This window comes from Podarcis raffonei, chromosome 9 (assembly GCF_027172205.1).
Source record: "Podarcis raffonei isolate rPodRaf1 chromosome 9, rPodRaf1.pri, whole genome shotgun sequence".
Lineage (NCBI taxonomy): Eukaryota > Metazoa > Chordata > Lepidosauria > Squamata > Lacertidae > Podarcis > Podarcis raffonei.
This window is the reverse complement of record NC_070610.1, coordinates 18498347-18525813: the sequence shown is the minus strand read 5'-3', so window position 1 is coordinate 18525813 and position 27467 is coordinate 18498347. Positions and strand designations below refer to the sequence as shown.

The 27467-nt window shown below is 44.8% G+C and overlaps 1 protein-coding gene across 1 annotated transcript; it reads right to left on the bottom strand.

The window, feature by feature from the left end:
* Positions 1-380: 380 nt before the first annotated feature.
* On the bottom strand, positions 381-27087 carry CCKAR (cholecystokinin A receptor). Its single transcript, XM_053403069.1, has 5 exons — positions 26736-27087; positions 23735-23980; positions 11888-12149; positions 6970-7097; positions 381-1776 (listed from the first exon to the last, which is right to left on the bottom strand). Exons 1-5 carry the CDS (start codon positions 26842-26844, stop codon positions 1247-1249), a joined length of 1275 nt encoding a protein of 424 aa, XP_053259044.1. The 5' UTR covers positions 26845-27087; the 3' UTR covers positions 381-1246.
* Positions 27088-27467: the final 380 nt, after the last annotated feature.

The following is a 27467-nucleotide window of genomic DNA, read 5'->3' as shown; positions in this document are numbered from 1 at the left end:
GCCGAGGGCCTTCTGGTGGTTCCCTCACTGTGAGAAGCCAAGTTATAGGGAACCAGGCAGAGGGCCTTCTCGGTAGTGGCGCCCTCCCTGTGGAACGTCCTCCCACCAGATGTCAAAGAGAAGAACAATTACCAGATTTTTAGAAGACATCTGAAGGCAGCCCTCTTTAGGGAAGCTTTTAATGTTTAACAGACCACTGTATTTTAATGCTTTGTTGGAAGCTGCCCAGAGTGGCTGGGGAAACCCAGCCAGATGGGCAGAGTATAAATAATAAATTCTATTCTATTCTATTCTATCCATTTCTATCAAAAGAAAAAACGGCTAGCAGCCCCCCCCCACTTCCCTATAATCTAAATGGGGAATGACTGTAGCTTTATTTTTCTAAATTGGGATTTGATCCATATCAAGTTGCTTTCTGAAGTAACGGATTGGCGTCTGAACCAAATCTTGAGGTCAGGGCAACCCTCTAATAGCTGCAGTTCAAAACATTGACAGAGCAAGGGATTGCTGATTGCTGATTGCTTTGTTTTATGGTTATTCCCACTAATTAGGAACATAATAAGCACTCTGCTAGATCAGATCAAGGCTTCATTTAGTTGGTTTGGGATTCTTCCAGATCTGATGCGTACCTCTAGCTATTGTGTGAAATTGTCACAGATAAAATAACGGTGATTCTTTGTGGAAGTGCCTGGAGTAAAAATGTGATGTCAAAGCCTATTGGCAAAGTCTGTTGCTTTTGGGGATGGGTGACATTTGCCACCCTTTATTTTTTTCCTTTTGTGGGTGGACGTTTCGCCACACAGCACCCATTTTCCATCTCTGAAATGCAATCTCTTGTGCTTGGTGGGGGCAAATAGGTGGTTTAGTGTTTGGCCTCAAACCCAACCTCTGTCTTGTCCTCTGTTTCTTGGGAATTTTATCAATCATTTCTGACAAGGCAGGTCCCCTCTGACAGCCATTCTTTTTCGCCTGAGAGTTGTTTTATGGTGGTGCCCATGACAGTTTCCCAGCCTCTCCAATGTGCCCCATGGGCTATCATCACTGACCTTTTCTACCTGAGGTAACTTCTATCTATTTTTGAGACCCAAAGCCGAAAAGTGTTGCCGACTGATGGGAGACCTTTCGCAAATTATTTTCCTCCTACACTTTACTGAAGCATGTTCATACAAAGGCATGGCAGATGGTTTAAACACAAGTCAAGACCACAGAAGGAGATAAAATGACCGATTCCCCGCCTTGGGCATGTTCAGGGAGGAGCAGATGCATTCATGTGGGTGTAAGAATACCTGGAAAGCGTTGCGCCTGTGGTTCTGCCTTCCTCCTCCTCCTCCGCCATCTCTGCTCTGGCCACTGGAAGCTTTTGCTTGGCGCAGCAGGTAAACGTCGCCAGAAAACCCATGCGGAAGCGTTTGTTCATGAAGCAGTAGATAATGGGATTCACACAAGCGGAGGTGTAAGAGAGCAAATGTATGAAGGAGATGGGGGCTCCCGTGAGCAGCAGTTGTGCCGACATCCTGTCGAACGCACGCCAAGAGTTGACGCTGAACACCGGCGTCCAGCAAACGAAAAACAAGATCACTATCACTATCAGCATTCGGATGACCAGCTTCTTGGCCATCAAGTTAGCGGTGGAGCAATTGCTTCGAGGCCGGTCAATTTTGGAGATGCTCCTATTGGACGGAAACTGTTGAAGGGGCATCTTTTTCTTCTTCTTGCTTTTCTGCAGATAGCACCCATCGCTATCTTCGAATTTGCTGCTGGTGCTGGTTTTCCTTTCTGTACGGGACGAGCAAATGCGATCACGTTATCAAGAGCACACAACATGCGAGGGCACAAAACCCGCCGCACGGCTGGCAAAAGATACACATCAAAATGTGCAAATAAATATCTTTTGAAGGCCAGTGTGTGAGATCAGGTGTGTGTGAGTGTAGGGGGGATGTTTTTCAACTTCTGAAAGCCAAGGCACACACTTTGGGCCACTGAAATTAGAGGCATGCTTCAGTCTTTGCATCCAGAAAGGGCTGTGTAAGAGTGAAAATTGCCCACCTTCATATGACAGGCCCCCGCCTTCTGGTGTACTGTCTGAGCCATATCTGGACTGAGGTAATTTCCTCTGTGACTTGATATGGACCAGTGCTATATGGATGGTGCTATATTTATTTATACCCCACTTTTTCCCCTGACAGGGACTCAGGGTGATTCAGAAACAGTGTGGCAGTTGGAACATCTGAGGACGGGGTGTGTGTGGTGCACGGGAACTTAATATACAGGTGGCAACCATTTTGCACACGTCCAATTGACATGTGACCATTGAAACGTGGGTCCTTTTGGACTCAGAAGAGGGCAAAATGGGGGGTGGAATAGGGGGCAGAATGACGGCAGGGTGGAACAGGGTGCAACAGGCTTATGCACACTTTGTTGGGGCCAGGAACAGAGCCCCCACATATAATGGTCGCCACCTGTACAGTGGTACCTCGGGTTAAGTACTTAATTCATTCCGGAGGTCCGTACTTAACCTGAAACTGTTCTTAACCTGAAGCATCACTTTAGCTAATGGGGCCTCCTGCTGCTGCCGCACCGCCAGAGCACGATTTCTGTTCTCATCCTGAAGCAAAGTTCTTAACCTGAAGCATTATTTCTGGGTTAGCGGAGTCTGTAACCTGAAGCGTATGTAACCCGAGGTACCACTGTATACCTTTTCTCCTTCCTGGTAATTATTACTATTGATCATATTTTAAACAACCTGAAGGAGCACCTCCACCACCATTGTTCAGCCTGGACACTGAGATCCAGCTTGGAGGGCCTTCTGGCAGTTCCCTCACTGCAAGAAGTGAGGTTACAGGGAACCAGGCAGAGGTCCTTCTTGGTAGTGGTGCACGCCATGTGGAATGCCCGTGACCTTGGGCTAGTCACACTTCTCTGAAGTCTCTCAGTCCCACTCACCTCACAGAGTGTTTGTTGTGGGGGAGGAAGGGAAAGGAGAATGTTAGTCGCTTTGAGACTCCTTCGGGTAGTGATAAAGCGGGATATCAAATCCAAACTCTTCTTCTTCTTCTCCTATCAGATGTCAAGGAAATAAACATCTATCCAACTTTTAGAAGACACTTGTCTTCTAAAGTCAACCTCGTATCAGAAAATTTTTAATGTCCAATGTTTTACAATTTTCAATGCGCTGTAAGCCACCCAGAGTGGCTGGGGAAACCCAGCCAGATGGGCGGGGGTATAAAATTATGATGATGATGATGATGATGATGATGATGATGATGATGATGATGTAAAGGGACCCCTGACCATTAGGTCCAGTCGTAGCTGACTCTGGGGTTGCGGCGCTCATCTCGCTTTATTGGCCGAGGGAGTTGGCGTACAGCTTCCGGGTCATATGGCCAGCATGACTAAGCCGCTTCTGGTGAACCAGAGCAGCGCACGAAAATGCCGTTTACCTTCCCACCAGAGCGGTACCTATTTATCTACTTGCACTTTGACGTGCTTTCGAACTGCTAGGTTGGCAGGAGCAGGGACCGAGCAACGGGAGCTCACCCCGTCACAGGGATTTGAGCCACCAACCTTCTGATTGGCAAGTCCTAGGCTCTGTGGTTTAACCCACAGCACCACCTGCGTCCCTGCCTCAATAGCTTAATGTTTAATTAGTTAGTTGTTAGGGTAGAAATATTCAAAACAAATAATCAATCCATCAATCAATCAGTCAGACAAAGTGAGCTGAAAAGTCTTCAAAGTACATACAATATTGTTACAGGTCGCCTCAATCTCTGCCCGAGCGGTGCATGAGTTTCCAGGGGTCTTGTGTTTCCTTCAGAAAATTATGGCACAACGGAGGCTAATGGTGTCTCCGTGAAATATGATTTATTTGCACATATTTACAACCTGAATCTTTCAGTGGAGGGCGTGCGTAACACCTCAAGACTGTCTCTTGTCGTTTCTCTTCAGCAAGCTTGGGTCTGGAGCAACAGCTCCCTGGTCTCTGGGTACAGCCTCTTCTCCTTCTCCTTCTCCCCCTAAATCCTTGCCAAACACAACTCCCCTTTCCTGTTAACATTGCCCACTGTAACCCTGGCAACTTCACCCTCTCTGTTCTGCAGAGTCTTCTGTCTTGCCATGGCTCCCACTGTTGGACTAACGACCGGCCATTTCAAGCCTTTGTCCGCTAATGGCTTCTCCCTAGCAAGCCATGTCAAACTGGTACAGTTTGTTATCCTAAACCCAATCCAGCAATGTTTGGCCCAATTTTAGCCTATAACCTTTATTAATTCTAACTTTTGCTAATTTCAGGCATTATGGTTGCCCAGACACATATTTATTTTGATCTCAGGGTATTGCCTGGTAGTCTCGTGGTATTTTGGTGCAATTAATGGCATAATAGCAGTTGATCATTCTCTGAAAGTGCCTTTTTTTGTACAAAATGTTCTGTTAACAGAGGCCTCCATTTCCACTAGGATTAATTGCATAATAACACCATCTAGCCTCGGAAAAAAACACGCTCAATGATTATAGTACACTACTAGGCCCATTGACCAGCTGCCACCATTGGACCCGATGTCAGTGCAATTTTGAGCTACCTAGACTCATTTAGCTTACTAGTAAATATTTCTTTCTTCAAAAGGCCTGTTTTGTAATAGACTACATTAAAAACAAGGCACTTTCCCCTCTGCTCAATCGAAAATCTTTTTTTCCAGAGCCTCTGGGATTCTGGTGAGATTAGTCAGTCAGGAGACAATTTCACCTGAAGCTGGAGAGCTGTGGTTCTTGTGAAGCTTTGATATCACAAGTTATCGAATAGCTCTGTAACCCCCAACCAAAAAACCCGTCAGATTTGTGATTGTAGCCAGGGGGTGCTCTTTCTATTTAATCCTTGCTATTGATTGTTAATGTCTGATTAGAGTGGAACTGAGTCCCAACACGGCACTTTTTATTTTTATTTTTTAGTAGAAGCAGTGGCAAATAATCATTTTAGTTTTCGAAACTGGAAATGTCAATCTCTTGGAGATACACAGAGTCAACTGAGTGATCTCAATCTCTTTGGGTGGGACCGGATGCTATGAACAACAACAACAACATAATACAGTGGTACCTCGGGTTAAGAACTTAATTCGTTCTGGAGGTCTGCTCTTAACCTGAAACTGTTCTTAACCTGAAGCACCACTTTAGCTAATGGGGCCTCCTGCTGCCGCTGCGCCACCGGAGCACGATTTCTGTTCTTATCCTGAAGCAAAGTTCTTAACCTGAAGCACTACGTCTGGGATAGCGAAGTGTGTAACCTGAAGTGTATGTAACCTAAAGCGTATGTAACCCGAGGTACCATTGTAATAATAAATACAGGTGTCAGCCCTGTATTTCCATGGTTGTAGCCAGGATTGATGTTAGGGGGCAGGCTTTATGTCAGTGCGGGGCAGAACCTCAGCTAGTTACATATTTTTGCTTATTTTTATTGATTTTTATTGACGGGGGGGGCAGCTGTCCCTCTCTGCCCCCCCCGGCTACGCCCGTGTGTGTATTTCTCTTATTTATTACATTAATGCGTGGGTGCTATTGATTCTAAAGGTGGGGAAATCAGTAGACAGACAGAATTTCTTAACCCTTCCCCACCTGCTGATTTCCCCCCCTGTATGAGCTCTGCAGACGTTTCTAAGTGACTTCTCCCACCGCCCAATCCAGCTATCACAGGCATAGGCAAACTCGGCCCTCCAGATATTTTGGGACTACAACTCCCATCATCCCTGACCACTGGTCCTGTTAGCTAGGGATGATGGGAGTTGTAGTCCCAAAACATCTGGAGGGCCTGATTTGCCTATGCCTGAACTAGAGGGATCCTAAAACTGGAAGGAGCCTTGGCTGAGGGGGAAATACGCTGAAGAGGACAGGAGGCCATGGGAGAGTTTAGGCACCTCCCCAGAAATAGGTCCTTTACTGTAAGTGCCCCCCCAGGTGCATTCTCATTATTCCTGAAGTAAACTAGGATAACTCTGGTCTCTGTTATTAGGATGTTTTGAAACATAATACCTTACAACAATTACTTATAATTGTTGCCTCTTGTTTTCTAGATTGGAATACAGTGGTACTTCTGGGTGCGAACGGGATCTGTTCTGGAGCCCCGTTCGCATCCTGAAGGAAACGTAACACACGACTGCGCATCTGCGTGTGTCGCATTTCACCGCTTCTGCACATGCGCGTGACATCATTGTGAGCGTCTGCACATGCACGAGTGGTGAAACCCGGAAGTAACGCCCTCCTTTACTTCCGGGTCGCCCTGAGCGCAACCTGAAAATATTCATCCTGAAGCTACTTCAACCCAAGGTATGACTGTACTATTTGTGTATGGATTGTAGATTTATTGTAAAGAGGCAGGAGAGGGTTCTTGCTGAGAGATCCCTGCCTGAAGTCTGGAGAGCTACTGTTAATCAGTGTCAACAATATCAGGCTTTCGGAACGCAGAGTTAAACTAAATTATCAAAGCATCAATTCTAGCACGCAAGGGGGGGGCAACAAAATAATATAATTTGGCATCTGAACAATTGGCATTATTAATTGTATTATAATTTGGAATTGTGACAATTGGGTTATTGTAATTGAAAACTAATAAAAATTATTACACAAACAATATTAGGCTAGATGGAGCAATAGGCTAACTTGGTACAAGGCAGTTTTCTATGTAACTTTTTTATGGTTAGTTCTATATTGCTTGTCTTGGAATACAGTTGTATCTATTCTTGTTAAAAGTGAATGAAAATACCAGAGGGGAAGGAACACAATTGCACACATACACAAATACACACATTCACACACACAGACGGAATAATAAATGCTTTTTAAAAAATCCTGGCTATGATTTGTAACTCAGAGACATTTGCAAGACTGCTCTGTTGCAAATGTTTTTTACCAGGGGAAAAAATGTCTGCTCATCACATTTTCACATCTGAGTGAAAGAAGGAGAATGGGATTGGTCATGAAGATTACCTCGTGAATACTTCCTCTGACTGACATCAAATTTGATCCCTTGGTAGAGCTCCAAAGAGATTAAGCCATACGCAATGATCATTATGATCCCTGGGATAAGGAAAAGGATGAGGAGCTGGAAGATGTACCTGCAGAAACAAGAAGAGAGGCTTAGACCAGCAGAGAAAAAGTTAAAATATTCTTACCATCTTCTTTCTCATCTCTGTAATGGGCTAAAGCTGATTCTGGGTGCACTGCCTCCTCTTGTTTTAAAACCGAGTGTAATTATTATAGCTCACAGTTGAAAAGGATGTAATGTTAGTAGTATGACTTGTCAGAGTTCACAAAAGATATCCCACAGTATTTGTTCTGAAACATGGAAAGGTTTACAGGGGGTTTCCACCCCTTTTAGTTGCTCAGCTCACTTTGCAGATCAGTAATTCCTAATAATATTGTTAAGTTGTGGGTGAACATATCAGACGACACAGTGATTCTTCAAACAGCTCTTGTTTATTCACAGGCCAGAACAGAACTGAACTGAAGGGTTCAGCCAGCCTGCTTATATAGAGCTCCACTACAATGCAAGAGTAACAACTTTCTGTAACTATCCAATCACTGAATGTCACTTTTATCCCTTATTTGCATATGTGGACCTGAACTATCTACAGTACCTCCCTGCTGGCTCAGGGTGAGAACTTCAGTACATAACAAATATAATAATAATTTTTTACTTATACCCCGCACAACTGGCTGGGTTTCCCCAGCCACTCTGGGTGGCTCCCAACAGAATATTCAAAATACGATAAAACATCAAACATTAAAAACCTCCCCAGACTCAGTGACGCGGGAGACAAGTGATAGTTTTGTAAAAAAAAGTAGAATGGTCCTACATTCACTCCCTCTCCCCCTCAGACAGTTTGCATCTTGGTTGTGCCACTGAAAATGTAACTTGTCAGATGCCCTGAGTACTAATTTATGTTTGAAAATAGGTGTAGGCTAATCGCTGTTCATGCATGGCAATTTGGGTAGAAACGGCTGCGGGGCCTGGCTTCAGACAAGGTGGGACAACATTTAAGGAAGCAAAGCCTACTCAAATTGAAGGAATAGGTTTCCCAAACCCAAAACTGACTATGCAGGCAGTTTGAAACAGGTACCAAAATCCCTATTTTTCCTTAGCTAAAATCCATTAACTTGAGCTCTGAGTCAATGTATAAACAAAAATCCGGCTGTATAAACAAGTGCTCAGAGCCCTCACCTTTATCAGTTTGTGACGGCAAGGATGACCTTGGCCGTTTCAGTGGAGTAGGGATGACATGTCTAGGTCTTATCTTACTGTCCTGAAGTACAGGAAGGAATACCCTTTTATGGTCAGAAGTACAGGAAGGAATACCCTTTTATGGTTAAGAATACCGGAGCAGGAACATATGTGATGTCAACCTGCATCTATAGGCTGACGTGGTTGGATTCCTGGGGAAGGAGGGAGAGGGTGCCTGGAGGATATATATACTGCATGAAATTTCTCATTTCTTTGGACTTGCTGTGGACACACCACGCAGGTGCCTTTCTGCTGTTCCGGAGAGCAGAAATAAAGAACTCTTTCTCTGAACCAACCCTCGGTGTCATTTGACTTCCTTCCTCCTGTCCGGGAGCAACGCAGACCCAATCGGTGAACTCCAATAAGGCTACAAAATGAGTCCTGGATCCCACTCCAAGGTTCTATGATCCTAGGAAGTCCAGGTACATAGGGGTTGACATATGTAGGCTTCCCTACATGAGACATCTCTGTAACTTCATGGATGTTTGGGGTAAGGGGTAAAGGGTGTAGAAGTAGAGCCCACAGCCCCTTTCTGCTCATATTGCCCCTTTTAAGTGAGTTGAAAAAATACGTGCTCCACTCCTTGAATGCTCAAGCCACAATGTTATTCCTTGAAGGAGAACTACCTGAAAATGATTTACAGATTGTATCTAACTCCAGGTAGACTTGCTAAGATATATAATACTGAATCAGATAAGTGTTAGAGATGCAGTGAGACTGAGGGGACGTTCTCTCATATGTGGTGGACCTGTAACAGGGTATTGGGAAATAATCCATAATGAATTGGGGGGGGGGAGTTTAAAAGTACTTTTAAACCCAGAGTCTTTTTTGTTGGGGATAATTCAGATGAAATTCCCAGGTGTCAAAAAAGGTTATTTATGTATGCTAGTCCTGCGGCCCGTGGTTTTTTAGCCCCAAAATGGAAAACGAGAAAGGTCCCAACTAAAGAAGAATGGCAACTCAAGTTGACAGAATATGCACAACTCACAGACTTAACATATAGAATAAGAACAAGAAGAACACGCGTTTAAAGAAGATTGGAAAATGTTTATTGAATATATGGAAGAAAATTGTGTTTATATGAAAACGTGGGCAGCATGAAGATAAATTCAACAGTGTGAATTAGTTTTGATGGATGTAATGATGGAATACTGACTGGTTTAGTTTATATACAGCAAAATATGCAGGGATTTATGTTTTGCAAAATGAACCATGGACAGAGAAGAAGGGAAGTCATTGATATTTTAAGATTGTTTGAATTAATGTAAAACAGAAAATCTAATAAAAAATGTAAAACAGATACTCTAATCAAAAATTATGGTGCTGGTGGGGGAGAGAATGCTCAAGCCACAATGAATTGGTTTGCCTTTGAGTTGTCACTATTCTCTGTCTTTCCTGAAACAAATGGGCACAGCTGCCTCTGTGGAATTTATTATCACTCTGATTGTCTGAATTCTGCAAATCCCGAAGTGAACAGAGAAGGGCTGTAGCAGCAATTACACATGACTGGCTTGTTTTTCAGCACTGCGTCTCATAACCAGGACACGGTTTGGAGAAGCTGTGTGATGAAACTCCTGCCCCCTCCTGGCCTTTGAAACGTGCTCTGAATTTTGCATCGCTCCATTGGAACTTGAGGCGGCGCCCCCGTTAATAGGTGCAAAACAACTATGGGCATGAGATCCACACCCCCAATTAACTCCTTTAAGAGGTGATGTGGAAGGGGATCGCCATGCAATTTATCATCTACCTCCATCCTCACCCACAGCCCTTGCACAGCCACTTATCTGCCACAGAAGGTCTGTGCACATCTCCTATACATACTGCTGGGGACTTGCTCCTTCACAGAGCTGCGCATGGAGGCAACCTGCGGCCAGACCATTAGTCTGCCCACTTGGTCCTGGGGAGGAGAAGATCAGTTAGGAGGGATGTAATGGCTGGTGTGTTGCAGTGTGCATGAGCCAGCCCAGTGGGAAGAGGCAGGGAGGGAGAAGAGCTCTGTTGACCCCTGTATGGATTCTCTCCTACATGTGCAACTTTTGAGACCTGGGCTGGATGGTGTTTATAGTAAACTGCCTGGAATCCACTGGAGGAAGGTTTGAAAATATTTGAACTAATAAAAAGCCCCAGATAGTGGAATTAATTTAACATGGTCAATGGTTGGTGGAAGTTGGTTGTTGGCCTCCATCTGTCTCACAAGACAATGGAGTGTGCCTCCAGGGGGGGAAGCAAACCACTGGAGCTCATAACTGCTGCCTCCCATGTTGTTTCTGCTGCATTAGCAGCACTGAAGTGACCTCTCCAGTGTGGCATAGTGGTTAAGAGCGGTGGACTCGTAATCTGGTGAACCGGGTTCGCTTCCCTGCTCCTTCACATGGAGCTGCTGGGTGACCTTGGGCTAGTCAGACTTCTCTGAAGTCTCTCAGCCTCACTCACCTCACAGAGTGTTTGTTGTGGGGGGAGGAAGGGAAAAGGAGATTGTTAGCCACTTTGTGACTCCTTAGGGTAGTGATAAAGCGGAATATCAAATCCCAACTCTTCTTTGTTGGCTATTTGCAGTTTAGTTGTGCTGCAGAAAGCTTGCTGGGGAGACCACGCATTACAAGGAACTCAAAAATAACTTTATCAAGGTTTTAATAACAAAAACAAAAACTCCTTTTACACTAAATACGGTATATCAACAAGCGTGACCCAACCACCAACCCATCCCCCAGGGTACTAAGAGAGCTAGGTGCTGCTCTTTATATACTATACCCAATTGCTGACACAGCTTAATTAACACAACTTCGCAGCACCTGCTGTACTGTTTCACAGCTGTAAAACTGGGTCTCGTTACTTGCTCTGGCCCTTAAAGACATACACATCTTGTGGAACAATAATGAGCCTTCACATTTAAAGAGACCATTCAACATTCTTCTCTCCAGGGAGCGAGCCTGGGCAGTGCATAGGGAGGTCCTGAGCTGCCCAGATGGCAAGACCCCCCCCCCCCACTAGGCCTCACTGATGAAATATAGAAAGCAGAGCAATACACTTGGCACCAACTTGGCTGTTGGAGTTGCCGGAAGGAGGCGTACAAGATGCTATCTTGGGGACTCCACTCTGGATTTGTGTAGGGTTTAATCCTGAGCCTTTTCTTCTCCTGAAGATGTCCTGCAAGGCAGCGGGCAAACTGGCCGATGCAATCACCATGTTTATAATAGGATGCAGCAAACCCTTCAACGTTGCACTTATTTTGCCCCGCTGACAGGCTGAAGGACTGGCTGTCCATAATTTGGCATATTAAATTGTACCAACAATAATGCCATCTAATACCATCTCCCAAGAAATGCCATATTCCTTCCTATCTATCTATCTATCTATCTATCATCTATCTATCTATCTATCTATCTATCTATCTATCTATCTATCTATCTATATCTATCTATCATCTATCTATCTATCTATCTATCTATCTATCTATCTATCATCTATCATCTATCTCTATCTATCTATCTATCTATCTATCTATCTATCTATCTATCATCTATCTATCTATCTATCTATCTATCTATCATCTATCTATCATCTATCTATCTATCTATCTATCTATCTATCTATCTATGGATATATACTTAAATCTGTTCTTACCAAGATTGCTCTACTGCTGGGCTTGGCCAGCCCAGGCGACACATGTTCGCTGTGCTGTTGTCGATTCTTTCAAACGGTCTCAGCTTGCTGTAAATCGGATACGGCGTCATGATGGCAAAGGACAGGCCCCAGGTTGCAGCGATCACCTTCAAAGCGTGAGATTTTGTCTGCCAAACCCGAGACTGCAATGGCTTGCAAATAGCGCCATATCTCTCCAGGGATATTGCAACCAGGCTGAAGGTCGAAACGCTGACTGAGACACCTAAGTGCATGAGGAAGGGGGAGGAAAAGGAGAGTAGAGAGAGTAAATGGTTGTCTCTTGTTTCTTTTGGCAAGCGGTGGGAATCAGACCAGTAATAACCAGCAGCATAGCAACAACCTATCTGCCAGCAGCCAGCAGGACCATTCAATCTCCAGGCCTCTATGGCTGGACTCAGCGGTTCCCAAGAGACCTGACTTCTGTGGATGATGTTCCATTTGGATCAATAAAAGCCAACCTGCCCTATTATGGGGCATTTCAGATATATGAGGATTTTTAAAAGCAATAAAAAAGTATTCAGTTATTTGAAATATTGCTACCGTCTGCTACCTGTAATCATTTACAAGTTATACTGAAACAGCGTGTTGGGGCATTTCCCAGCCAATTGAGTTTTCATTTCTTTCTGCAACAGAGTTCTTTTTACAGAAATTTTTTCTGCATCTTTTATTTCCTTACAGCAGCAGCAGCAGCAGCAGCAGCAGCAGCATTCCAGCTATCTCTTAGTGAAATTCCCATTACAGGAATAAAGAGTCTTTATTATTAACAAAACTTTACACCTGGTCATTAATAAAGAAAAACAACAAAGAAACATAATCATTTTCTCTTTTTAGCCATCCGGCCAGAGACCTAATGTTTATTCATTCACATACTCATTTAAACTGACCCCAACTTAGTTGATCGCATGCCCTGATAAGGACACCTGTTGCTGGGGAAGTTTTCTGTTGCCTAGCAACTTGCTCAAGGCCATTTACAAGTTTCTTCTAGAATATTCCAACGTCTTCTGTTTACAAAAGAGGTCTAAAACAATTATGTGCGGTGTTTAGAAAACAGATAGAGAGATGCTTTTCACCATCTCTCTTAATACCGGAGGTCACCCAGTGAAATTCAAGGCAGACAAAAGAAATCAGACAAAAGAGAACATTCTTTCACAAAATGCATCTCCTCTAAACTTTTCAAATAATACCACCTCAGAGGATTAACTGTGGCCAACATTACAGAGCACAAAAACAGATAGATTAATGTTTGCCTTGATTAGAAAACTCCATACAGACCCAATAATTAAATGCGGAACTGAAGGCCACTTCTTTCTGTTTAACAACTCGGTTCCATAATTACAAAACGCTACTTATCTTCCCATATGAGTTTGGCCTTACAAAGCAAATACACCAATTTTTTTCCTGTGCAAAGTAAACATGCAATTCTACGCTGACGATACTGTTCTGCTGCCCTCTAATAGTTTTCCAATGGCTGCGGAGAAGTTATGGGACGGTACTGCATATCAGAGAACTTCTAAATGTCAACTTTGCTGAAACTAAACTGGGGAACTGCTCCATTTACAATGAGAAGTTGCCATTTGATGAGCAGGTTACTGAACAAGTTGTGCGGCAAGCGAATTGTGGTCCCCCCGCCCCCCCTTTCTAGATAGAGGATAAATAATGGTCAAGACCCAGCTGTGGGTGAAAACAGAGAAGTTTTTATTGCCTATATGCTGAAGATCATGGCCATTGGGCCCATCACCTCCTGGCAAATAGAAGGGGAAGAAAGGGAGGCAGTGAGAGATTTTACTTTCTTGGGCTCCATGATCACTGCAGATGGTGAGAGCAGCCACGAAATTAAAAGACGCCTGCTTCTTGGGAGAAAAGCAATGACAAACCTAGACAGCATCTTAAAAAGCAGAGACATCACCTTGCTAACAAAGGTCCGTATAGTTAAAGTTCTGGTTTTCCCAGTAGTGATGTATGGAAGTGAGAGCTGGACCGTAAAGAAGGCTGATCGCTGAAGAATTGATGCTTTTGAACTATGGTGCTGGAGGAAACTCTTGAGAGTCCCATGGACTGCAAGAAGATCAAACCTATCCATTCTTAATGAAATTAGCCCTGAGTGCTCACTGGAAGGACAAATCCTGAAGCTGAGACTCTAATACTTTGGCCACCTCATGAGAAGAGAAGACTCCCTGGAAAAGACCCTGATGTTGGGGAAGATGGAGGGCAGAAGGAGAAGGGGACGACAGAGGACGAGATGGTTGGATAGTGTTCTCCAAGCTACCAGCATGAGTTTGACCAAACTGCGGAAGGCAGTGGAAGACAGGAGTGCCTAGCGTGCTCTGGTCCATGGGGTCACGAAGAGTTGGACACGACTAAACGACTAAACAACAACAACAAATGCTGAAGTAATCAGGGTTGGCATGGTATTGGGTCAGGAGCCATAAACACATAAGACTTTTGATCTGAAGCCTGATACAGAGACCTGTCATGCCTGCCACAGAATCCCAGTGTATAAATACTCTGTGTGGTGAACACTGAGATTGGCATCCTTCCAGTAACCTGAGGTGAGAGGTGTCTGTCTCAGCACATCCTGAGCTGGGATGCCTCCTCAGCACCTCTTAGGAGGGTCCCCTTTATTTTTATTTTTTTCAAAAAAATAATAATCATTTTATAACACAAATAAAAAGCACAGACTGAAAAGACAAACAACACAAAAAAATTCTTGTCATATCCTTATTTTTCTGATCATTGCTGGCTTCCCCAAGTCCCACCTATCTGATTTTCATTTTACTTCATCTTTAGCAGTTTACATATATCATAATTTCTAACCATCTTTTTTTTAATCATACTTAAAATAACTGCACATTTTATCACTTACAAATAATACTATTTTAAAATACTCTATCTTCTACTTCTAAGCCTACAGCCTATATCTACTTCCAAAGCTATTCTAAGGTTTAAATATTAACATATTTTTTCAAATATTCCTTAAACTTTTTCCAGTCTTCTTCCACCGTCTCTTCTCTCTGGTCTCAGAGTCTCTCCATATAGTCCATCATCTTCATCTGCCATTCTTCAATAGTTGGTAAATCTTGTTTCTTCCAATTCTTCGCTAACAATGTTCTCGCAGCTGTTGTGGCATACAGAAAAAAAGTAACATCCTTTTTGGGGATTTCACCCCCCACTATACCAAGTAAAATGGCTTCTGTTTTTTTAGTAGGAACCCCTTATTTTTAAATCCTACCCAGGGTTTCAGCGAAGAGTCCTTCCCAGTCTTACCTGAATATGGCAGGTACTGTTTGCCTCAGACGCTGTGGCGCTGTGGTCTAAACCACTGAGCCTCTTGGGCTTGCCGATCGGAAGGTCAGCAGTCTGAATCCCCTCGACGGAGTGAGCTCCCGTCACTCTGTCCCAGCTTCTGCCAATATGAAAGCACACCAGTGCAAGTAGATAAATAGGTACCACTGTGGCAGGAAGGTAAACGGCATTTCCGTGCACTCTAGTTTCCATCATGGTGTCCTGTTGCGCCAGAAGCGGTTTAGTCATGCTGACCACATGACCTGGAAAACTGTCTGTGGACAAACGCCGGTTCCCTCAGTCTGAAAGTGAGATGAGCACTGCAATCCCATAGTCGCCTTTGACTGGACATCACCGCCTAGGGGTCCTTTACCTTTTTACAATTGCAGTGCTATGCCCCTTCGCCAACAATATAATATTCATTTTATCAAAGCCACCAATGCAGGATTGGGTAGCAGGATTGGGGAACCGGATCAAGCAAAAGAAGCAGATCCAGAAGTGGCGAACCTTCACGGGCCATCTTGACTCATGGATGGTTAGGCCAGATTCAGTTCTATTTACCTGAAAAGCTATAGGATGGTTATAGATCTGCCTCAAAAGGAGGAGGGCAGAACCCTACTGCATCCCTGACCCCCCTTCAAGCACTGTGTGACACAATGTACTTCAGTGTATAATATAAGCTGAATTAAAGAAATAAACATATAGAGAAACTGTGGGTCTAGCCAATGCAGACAGCTGGACCGTGATTTATCTGCAGCCCAATTGGGAGAATATATTATGGGCAGACTGGCAAAATTTGCGGTGGCTGCTCAGAAACCGAGAACACAGTTTGTTGAAACCAATGTAGCAAATAGCAAAGATGCCCATCTGTATAGCATTTGCCATTTAGACCTTTTTAATAATACATTTGGAACTAGTAACTTGTTCCTGTAGTTTTATGAGTATCTAATTAATTAAGGAAGGATAATTTCTTGTTCCTGATTCTCGGAACGGATAACCCTTTGACACTCTGCACATTAACACTCAGGAAATGGCCTTCAACATGAAACAAACTTTTCCATTTCATTTATAGGAAAGGAGTCAATATAGTTCTGACAGCTGGCCTGATTTAAAACCGTAATTCTTGACGCGTGGCTGTATAATTCAGCTACAATCTGTATCTAACAGAGCAGAAAATTAGATTATCGGTCAAAGATGCAACCTTGCACTCTTCCCTGTTGCTCCAGGTCTGCAGTGAGAAAGGTCACTTATGCTGAACTCAATGCATTTCTTAAGAAGGCCCAGTGGTTTGCAAAATAGTGTCAGGGGAAACACTCTGCCAGGGAGCATCTATGGGCCCTCTTCTTGCATTACTCCTGCGAAACAGGTCCATGCATTGCATAGGCACCTCTCTTCTTCTTCTTCTTCTTCTGTAATCCCTCATAGCCGAGTAAGATTTGTCTTCCATGACACGGTCTTAACAGTGAGTCCGGAAGTGACTGTGGAGGCCAATTCTGGATCCACACATCCTTTCACAGTGGGGACATAGGTTTCCAGGTGGGAGTTGATCATGGTGAGGGTTTGCCAAGCGTGCCTTCCTCTTAGCACATTTCTCCCTTTCGTCCTGAGTTTGAGCATCTTCAAAGTCCACGACACCTTTGGTAAAGGCTGTTCTCCGATTGGAGCGCTCGCAGGCCAGTGTTTCCCAGTTGTTGGTGTTTATACTACAATTTTTTTAAAATTTGCCTTGGGAGAGTCTTTAAACCTCTTCTGTTGACCACCAGCATTGCACTTTCCATTTTTAAGTTCGGAGTAGAGTGGTTGCTTTGGAAGACGATCATCAGGCATCCGCACCACATGAACAGTCCAACGAAGTTGATGTTGAAGAATCATTGCTTCGACACTTGTGATCTTTGCTTCTTCCAGTACACTGGCATTTGTTCGCCTGTCTTCCCAAGTGATGTGTCAAATTTATCAGAGACACTGTTGATGAGCTGGAGATGGCATTTTTAAGTGGTCCATGTTTCACAAGCATACAGGAAGATTGGCAGTACAATAGCTTTGTAAACATGCATTTTGGTTTCCCTGTGAATGTCCCGGTCCTCAAACGCTCTGCACTTCAATTGAGAGAAAGCTGCACTTGCAGAGCTCAGGCGATGCTGGACTTTAACCTGCATAGGCACCACCAGGGAAGTGATGTGATGTTGCAGACAGATAAATAATATAAAGAGTAATCTTTTTTAGGTAGCTGGTGTCTGTTTTGCTTTCTACCTCAAGAGATGGAAAGGATCCCAATGATCACCTAGTCCAGGCATGGCCAAACTCGGCGGTCCAGCTGTTTTGGGACTACAATTCCCATCATCCCTGACAACTGGTCCTGTTAGCTAGGGATGATGGGAGTTGTAGTCCCAAAACAGCTGGACCGCCGAATTTGGCCTTGCCTGATGTAGTCCAAGGCCCTGCAATGCTCAATGGAAAATAAGTCCGCTCATCTTTTATCTGGTGGGCGGCATTGTGGCCAGTCAGCCGATCCTCAACAGTTTTCAAATGTGGGTGTGGAGGTACGCTGCCTCCCCCCACATCACGACCGGCTGCTCATCTGTGTTGGGTACAGCCCCAGCCAACCTGCTGCCAGGGTGAGTGTGGCCGCAGGCAATTTAATCGTGGCACGGCAGGCCGGCACCCTCTTCTTGCCTCTTTGTCGGACCACCCAACACACCCAGCCTCTTTTCATGCTTTGCTCTGATATGACCTTGCTATGGACAATTGTCGACTGCTATATTGTTGGGGCCAGGTAGGAATTTCTCCATTTGGCAAATTGGCACCGGCCATTTGGTTTCTGCCTACCTAGTAGCAATCGTCACAACTTTTGTGAGGTTAGGCATTGGGTAAGCCTTTGTTTGGTTGGAGGGGAGATTGTTACTTTCGCCTTCCCCTCCTCAGTAAGGGTATCCTGTTAAAGGGGTTCAGGGGTGTGGAATCTATCCGAGGTTCAGACATGGGCTAGGGCCATGTCACAGCCCTTATGGGCACCCCTCAGGGTCCCACTATCTGATATAAGTCATAGGGCACCCTCTATTGGTGGTTTATCCTTCCAGGGACTCCCTGCAGATAGACAGGAGTCAAGATATAGTCTGGCTTCACCCCAGTGCCTAAGCCAAACCGCTCACATCTATAACCAATAAAGTTGTGGCCTATTTGAACCCATAAACCAAAATATTCCGTGTCAGTGTGTTTTACTGTTCTCCTGGGAACTTTGTGGCTCAGGTGCCTTGGCACGCAACTTTGCGGGCTCCCACAGCCAGGTGGGTCTCATTGTACAGTGGATGCTCAGGTTGCGAACGTGATCCGTGCGGGATGCACGTTCGCAACCTGCAGTGTTTGCAACCCGCAGCAGCGCGTCTGTGATTTGGCACTTCTGCGCATGCGCAAAGTGTGATTTAGCGCTTCTGCGCATGTGCGACCCCCGAAACCCGGAAGTAACCTGTTCCGGTCCGTAACCCGAAAAAACGCAACCTGAAGCGTCTGTAACCCAAGGTATGACTGTACAGTGGTACCTTGGGTTAAGTACTTAATTTGTTCCGGAGGTCCGTTCTTAACCTGAAACTGTTCTTAACCTGAGGTACCACTTTAGCTAATGGGGCCTCCCGCTGCCGGTGCGCGATTTCTGTTCTCATCCTGAGGTAAAGTTCTTAACTCAAGGTACTATTTCTGGGTTAGTGGAGTCTGTAACCTGAAGCGTATGTAACCAGAGGTACCACTGTATCTCCACATACTGAGAGGGCGCCCGGGAAAACACCCAATAGCCTCCTATGGCTACGCATTTTAAGCAATAGTGGCAACCGGTCTTTTAGGGGAGATGGTCTACTGTTATAGATTTTCCTCTCCTGGTAAGCTTCCAAGAACACAAGCTGTTTTGACTTGAAGAATGACCGTTCCCCACATCAAATGGGGGCGCATTTTGTGCGGTTGCGCACAACCCCCCCCCCATCTAATGCGGCTCCCGCCACTACAGCCTGAATACGTCCCCCCCCCCAGGTGGGACACCTGGAGCTAGCCGCCTACCTCTGCCAGTTACCCAATCCCAGCTGAAGGGGGGTGTTGCCAGGAGAGAGCTGGCCAGGTAAGGGCAGGGATCGACCAGCTCACACAACAGTGGGTGGAGGTTACCTGGGAGTTCCAGTCAGCTCCAGAGCTTCTCCCACCCTGCCCTCCCTCAATTAAGCCTTCTTTTGCAGGTTAACCTCTTCTCCATAGGTACGTGGGCGCTGCTACGTTATGGTCGCTGTTGAAGGGCCGGAAAGGGATTTTCCTGCATTGGCAGGTTTTGCCTCTCCCGTAGCAATACATCACAACTTTGGTGATTTCAGGCCTTGGGCGGAATCCTTTAGTCTATCTTCCCTAAATGGGGGGGGGCATGAAGCGGTGACCCACGCCCCCCCCCCCGTGGCGGCGATCCCAGGGTTCCCCATTAAAGGGGTTGTTTTGAGGGGAGGCATTGGCCATACGCCGTCATTGCTCTCCCCTACGATGGTGGCAAAATGGGGGGCAGGCTCTCTGCTTGAACAGACGTTCTCCAGAGCCAGGCCAATCCCCACATCATAGCTGTCAACTTTCAGATTTGAAAATAAGGGATCAGCAGCCTCACGTGTCCCGGGATATCTAACAATCCGGGATAGCAGCGGGAAATGGCACTGGAATAAGGGAATTTCCCACAAAAAAAGGGAAGGTTGACAGCTATGCCCCACATATTCTGGATAACCCTGATGTCCCCCAGATCCCCAGCTGGGGACTGGGAGGGATAAACGCCCAATGCCTAAGCCAAGGTCTCCCTACACCTGAAGTTTTAATAAAGTTGTGGCCAAATTTTAATCCCATAACACATTGTCTTGAGTCATTATTTCACGCGGGTGTCGCCCAGGGTCGGGGGGTCTCTGCCTGTCGGTGCAAAAACATCTTCCACTTATTCTGCAACACTGATAAACGAGCAAAAGCATGGCTCTTGATTTTAATGTTGCAATACCTGTGATTTTTTTTTTAAAAAACCCCGCAATTTCACTAATGTAAAGGTTTGGGTGCCAAATGTAAAACTTATCTGAGAAAAGGCATCCTATATCTTAAGACATAAAATGTATCTGTAATAAGCAAAGTGTTGAAGTCAAAAATATACTGTGTGTGACTATAGCTTTTAGCAAGTGTAAGGTATCTCTTACATAATAAATCCCCAAAGGGGATATTGATACTGTTGTAAATGTCGTAGTGATGTATTCCCCTGAAATGTCTTTATGGCAGTAATTACCAAGAAAAAGGGCAAGCTTCCATGCCTCAGATTTTATATCGGCAATTAACTCTAACTTGTTGACTGCCATTTTTTTTATGTTTCACTGTTTTATTGATCGTCTAATCAAAAGTGTTTCCCAGTTTCTTAAAAATGAACTTTGTCTCTTATTTTTATTATAGGTTCTTATTTTGTGGGGGTTTTTTGCAGAGGTTTTTTGGACGCAGGCTGCCCAAGAAAACAGATTCTCTTATCTGAGGAACAATTTGTTTTGACTTCGCAATCCTTCACCTTCTTACTCAGAAATAAATCCCACTGAGTTCATCAGGCTTTCTCTCAGGTAAATGTATATAATATTGCAGCTTGAGACAATTGTTTCCCCTATGCTAACAACTGAAAACCAAAACAATTAGCAATTCTGCTAGAGAAAGACACCCATGTCCTGTTTCTCATTACATGCTTGTGTTTATGAATAATAGTAAAAATTGAGTTAATCCTTTTCGACAGTCCTAGAAATGGGTCTACTCTTGAGTAGAAGTTAGTTGAATTACATCCATTATTCCTACACACATAGGATATAGTTCTCTACCAAGGAAGAAGGACGACAGCACAATCCTAACCCTGTCTACTCAGAAGTAAATCCTATTGAATTGAATGGGGCTTACTTCCAAGTAAGTGGGGTTAGGTTTATAGCCCTACTTACTCAGCTGTGATCCTTAGCATATTTAGTTAGAAGTTACGTAGCAATATAACAGTCGATTTTGTTCATTTAAGACAAAACCGGAGGAGAAAATGAACCACTTGTTAGGTTTGCTTGAGACTTAAGTCTGGAATAATAGAATCATAAAATTGCAGAGTTGGAAGACACCCTGAGGGCATCTAGTCTAACCCCCCCGCAAAGCAGTCTGTTGACTTTGATTAGTAATTGAGAAAATTGCAGAATCCGTTCTACTTGGGCTGAACACAGCTTGTTGCTACTATTTCTAACTAAGCAATTTCCCAAATCTGCAAGGGTTTTCAGTCAGCCTTGATTGTTGGCAGGCAGGTATCAAAGCAAATTATATCCCTTAAGGCTCATTTGTCTCTCAAGCACCTAACGGCATGCCCACCCAGTGTTTATTTGTTACATTTGTATTGTGTCTTTCTTCCAAGGAGCTACGAATACCATCGCAGCCTGAGTTGGGCTAGAGGGAGAGAGAGAATAAGTGACTTGCTTTCACCCCTTCCCCTCCAGCCACTGCACCATACTGCCTCTGCTCTAGACATTTGTGCCAGTTGTACCACAAACCAGGCACAGGGCCTTCTTGGTAGTGGCACCCGCCCTCCCATCAGATGTCAAGGAAAAAGACAGCTATCTGACTTTTAGAAGACATCTGAAGGCAGCCCTGTTTAGGGAAGTTTCTAATGTTTGATGTTTTATTGTGTTTTTCATATTCTGTTGGGACCTGCCCAGAGTGGCTGGGGTAAGGTAAAGGGACCCCTGACCATTAGGTCCAGTCATGGCCTACTCTGGGGTTGCGGCGCTCATCTCGCTTTATTGGCCGAGGGAGCCGGCGTACAGCTTCCGGGTCATGTGGCCAGCAGGAGTAAGCTGCTTCTGGCGAACCAGAGCAGCACACGGAAACGCCGTTTACCTTCCTGCCGGAGCGGTACCTATTTATCTACTTGTACTTTGATGTGTTTTCAAACTGCTAGGTGGGCAGGAGCTGGGACCAAGCAACGGCAGCTCACCCTGTCATGGGGATTCGAACTGCCGACCTTCTGATCGGCAAGTCCTAGGCTCTGTGGTTTAACCCACAGAGCCACCCGCATCCTTGCGGTATAAATAAATAAATATTATTATTCCCATTTCACTGCTGTGCTATGTATCCCAAGAGTGTAACAATGCCCTTCCAGCACCACATCCCAGGAGCCCAAAGCAAGACTGGTACCCCCACCCCCACCCCCCAACTGTCCAGAGGATGCATGATTAAAAAACTAAGAATTGTGTCTTGGTGGGTAAGGCTAAAAACTTCTCTAGCCCAATATTCTGTCACTGTTATGGCTTTTCACCGACATTTTGGGTACGTAATAATTCCAGCTCTTAAAAACAAACATACAAAGTACCATTGGACCAATGGTGCCTTGACCATTCTTGAACCTCTCGCTCAAAGTAGAACTGATGGGTCACGAAAGAGAAAAATTTAATTAGAACCTTTGCTGAAGAAGCAGAGGTAAATGAAAATATGGTTTTATATGATAGGTGGAGACGGGGTTCTCGTCTCCTGGGCAGCCCAGGACCTCCATGCTCACTGCCCTGGCTTAGACCCCACAGAGGTTACTTTGGTGTTGCTAACACAGCAAAAACAACACAGGAGGCAGCAGTTACGAGTTAGCGGTCTCTGCAGCCACAGCAGGTGCTGCGATTCCCCAGTGGTTTGGCTTCACCCACAGAGACTCACTCCATTGTGTCTCGGAACAGGCAGATGGCAACAATCACAGCTAACAGTGGCCCCTGGGGAGCATGAAGGCAATGCCCCTCCCCACAACCTAATCTCTCATATGTAAAAAAAAGGTAAAGGTAAAGGACCCCGGGACGGTGAAGTCCAGTCAAAGGCGATTGTGGGGTTGCGGCGCTCATCTCGCTTTCAGGCCAAGGGAGCCAGCGTTTGTCCACAGACAGCTTTCCAGGTCATGTGGCCAGCGTGATTAAAACCACTTCTGGTACAACAGAACACTGACGGAAACCAGAGTGCACAGAAACGCCGTTTACCTTCCCGCTGCAGTGGTCCCTATTTATCTACTTGCACTGGTGTGCTTTCGAACTGCTAGGTTGGCAGGAGCAGGGACTGAGCTCACCACATCACGGGGATTCGAACCGCCGACCTTCTGATCGGCAAGCCAAAGGGGCTCCGTGGTTTAGACCACAGTGGCAGTTGCACACACTGGGCGTAGTCAGGATTTTTGTTAGGGGGGCAGACCTTATTGATTGGGGGGCAGCTGCCTTTGCTACATCCATGCACCAGTGGTCAAAGTGTGAAACTTTATTGAGAATAAATAGGTGGGTGAGGAATAGGGAGCAGCCAACAGGTCTGAAATGAACCAGAAATCCATGGCTCTAAAACTGGACTGATCCCAGCCTATGCAGCCACAATATAGTATTCCTAGTCTGTTGAATAGCTGTGAGGGTGGTCAACTTCCCAATGGTTTGGAAGATGTGGTCTCTGAAAGCGGAGATTTTGAAAACGTCTTGGCATATGCAGCCAAAATGTGGATGTTCATCGACTCACCCATGAAGTAGCTGGTAAGTTTGCAGAAAGCAATGCCGAAAATGAAATCTTCCAGGAGGTTGGGAATGAGCGTGAAGGGCATGCAGAAGAAGCACAGCATGAGATCGCTGATGGCCAACGACAGCAGGAATATGTTGGTCACCGTTCTCATCCTCTTGTTCCGGATCAGCACCACGATCACCAGCGTGTTGCCCAAGACACTGAGCAGAAATATCAGAGAATAGAGAAGAATCCGAATTGCTTGGTCTAAAGCAAAAAGCAAAAAACAGACTGTCGTCATAATTGGAAGAGGCTGCGCAGCCACACTAAGTTGTACAGAATTTATTTTCTGTCTGCATTTTACAGATAGTCACTCAACTGACAGATTTGCCTATCCCTCCATTGAGCTTGGAGATTAAGGCCCCTTTGTTGTTCTTGTTGTTATCTGCCCTAAAAATTTAAAGCAGTCTTTTTTAAAAATTATTTATTTGGTTTTTCAACTTAAAATTTTACAATCACATATTCAATGTACAACATAAAAACAAGATTCTAAGGAATCTCCTGGACTTCCATCCTCCCCTTTGTGGGTCCTATTATTAATGAATTTCTCCAGCGTTTTTTATGATAATCTAAACTCTTTACCTCTTCTATTATGTCCAGAATCTAACCTTAAACTGCAAGTGATATTCCCTTCCCACTAACAATTTTAACTGTTTACAATGGTCTTTAGGATAAGTTATAAATTTCCCCCATTCCTTATTAAAATTTCTGACTCTTCCAGTCATTTTAGCCAAGTTAATGGACTATGCAGAAATGTCTAAAATGACATTTAAAGCAGTCTTATGCCACTTTGAACAGTCCCGGCTTCCCCCAAAGAACCCTGGGAAATGTAGTTCTGTGAGGGGAGCAGGGGGTCTCCTAACTACCCTCAGCACTCTTAAGAGACTACAGTTCCCAAGATTCTTTGGGGGAAGCCCTGGAATGATGTTGCTTTCAATGCACAGTGCAGATGGGGCTGTAAGATGGACTGGGATTCTGTGCCCTTCCTAGTTGCAGGAAAGAGGTTATTTCAGCAAGTGATAGCTCTCTCATCCTTGTCACACAAAGCCTGCCAGACCCCTAGGGATAACTTGGAGGGCTGGCATTTTTCAGACCTTGCTCTTTCTTTCTGCTGCCATCTCGGCACACTTCCCAAATGCCCCTCGTCTAAACAACAGTTGCAGGCCAAAGAGCCCTGTCCTTCTTTGCAGCTGTTCACCCAGATATGCAAAGGGGTGTGTGTGTGTGTGTGTGTGTGTGTGTGTGTGTGTAGTAGGTGTTTGCAAGGGACAAGTGTCAGGCAGGAGGGAGGATAGGGTGCAAGGGGTCTATGCCTCCCTTGTTGTTGTTGTTTAGTCATATCCGACTCTTTGTGACTCCATGGACCAGAGCACGCCAGGCACTCCTGTCTTCCACTGCCTCCTGCAGTTTGGTCAGACTCAGGTTCATAGCTTCAAGAACACTGTCCAACCATCTCATCCTCTGTCGTCCCCGTCTCCTTGTGCCCTCCATCTTTCCCAGCATCAGGGTCTTTTCCAGGGAGTCTTCTCTTCTCATGAGGTGGCCAAAGTATTGGAACCTCAGCTTCAGGATCTATCCTTCCAGTCAGCACTCAGGGCTGATTTCCTTCAGAATGGATAGGTTTGATCTTCTTGCAGACCATGGGACTCTCAAGAGTCTCCTCCAGCACCATAATTCAAAAGCATCGATTCTTCGGTGATCAGCCTTCTTTATGGTCCAGCTCTCACTTCCATACATCACTACTGGAAAAACCATGGCTTTTACTTTACGGACCTGCCTCCCTAGCAAGCCCTATCTCTGGTTGCTCTCCTCCCCAGCCGGAGTCCTGAGACTCTGTTTGCCTGTCAACGCAGCGAGAGCAGGGCAGGTACATACAGGAAAGTTACAGGGTGAAAGCAACTGTGCGGAGACAGTTGTTGCCTGTTGCTTCTCCCCTGCAAATACCTCCCCTGCCTCCGATTTGCACATCAGAGACGGAGATGGGGCTGGATTTCTGTATCAGCTGCTGAAGGACATGTAGTTCTGCCCTAAAATGTGAAGGAAGCTATAAATTAAAATGTGAGGCAGTGCTATATTGACTGCTGTGAAAAGGGTGGCAACCAGCCCTTCTAGATAGGCTGGTGTAAACCAGGGATCTGGTTGTGTTTGGTCTCGTTCCTTCTGCTGCGCTCTCAAGCTTAGCTCTAAGCAGCTCAGTTCTGGTCTATCCGGAACACATCTCATGCCTTTTCTCAAAGGCGTAGCATATTCAGCACCTGGTACTTCTTACAATATAAGCCTTCTAAATTATGCAGCTTGCAAATCCCTATTTTTACCCACTTAGGAATATATCAGACAACAGGTAGTGTAATATATGACTCTGTGTTTTGACACGTTTGGTATAAAACACACACACACACGTTCTAAGTCCTTCTATATGCAGTTCATAATAACTGCAGTGGTGTGTGTGTGTGTGTGTGTGTTTTATTAAAAAAACTTTTAAAATTGCACCAGTGTTTCAGCTTACTCTTTGCATTTTCTGCCCTGTGTTTCAATTGTTCAATTTTCCAGCAAACATATATGTTGCTTTGTAGGCGTAGTTACCATCAGAAAGTAAAACCATTTATTTTGACTTTCCACTCTCATTAAAAAAAATAAATCCCTGGCCATTATTAGCAGCTTTTGGAGGTTCTGGGCGATGTATTTGAAACTGATGCTTTATTCTCGTTTCATGGTCATGATTTTAATTGTTGTATTTTGCTGTTGTCTTACTGCCTTTTTTTGCTGTTGTCTTACTACCTTGGTATTCATTTGGAAGTGAAATGTGGTATATAAATGACTAATTATTATCAGCAAATGTTTTCACAGAGCTTTGCTTTAAAACCCTTTATCAACTGCTTACCCTAAACTAGTTGCAGGTGAAGCTGATGGTGTTAAAAATGCATATGTATTGCTACAGATATATAAATAAACTGTACCCTACCTTTAGGCTGAGAGTGATTCGGGCAGAAAATGGTGTAATTTTCCAAGCCAAGCTCGCACAGGAAAGCAGGAATATTGCTGTCAAGTAGGCTGTCATTACTTAGATCCATCCTTCACTCTTCAGAGTTTAGTTTCTAAGGCAGCAAGCATAGTTTGGGGACTACCAGTCCATTATTTCAGGCCTAAAAGAAACCTGCAGCGGTGGGCTTTGACAAGAGTCGCTGTCCAGAGTTATTCTTCTTCAGCCACCCATCGGGAATGCTTAGTCCGTGCAATTCAAAGAAGATTGGGGACGCTTGCTTCGAGGGCGGCGTGAGGCAGCTTAAATGCCGCAGAGAGAAATGCAGGCATGCACACAAACACTCTTGATTCCTCTCTTCTGGATCCACCCCTTTCTTTTACGGATGGAGGTGGCTTTGGGATATAACTATGCCGTGGAATGATTGCAAAATTAACCCCTTGCCCAACTGCTCTCAGCCAGCAGATGCTCAAGACTTCTCCGGTCACAGTTATTTATAAACTTGAGTCAATACGTGAGATTTGCGCAGCCTTATCTTATGCACCTTTGCTCAGGCACAGATCCACTCATTTCATCGGGACTTGTTCCAAGCTGTGCATGGGAAGGCAGTCTAAGGCCACAGGTAGTTAAAAAAAGTACAGTCCCAAGTTTTGGAAATGTAAAGGAGATTCTTTGTGTGAATGCCTGATTATCATATTCCAAAGCAACTGCTCT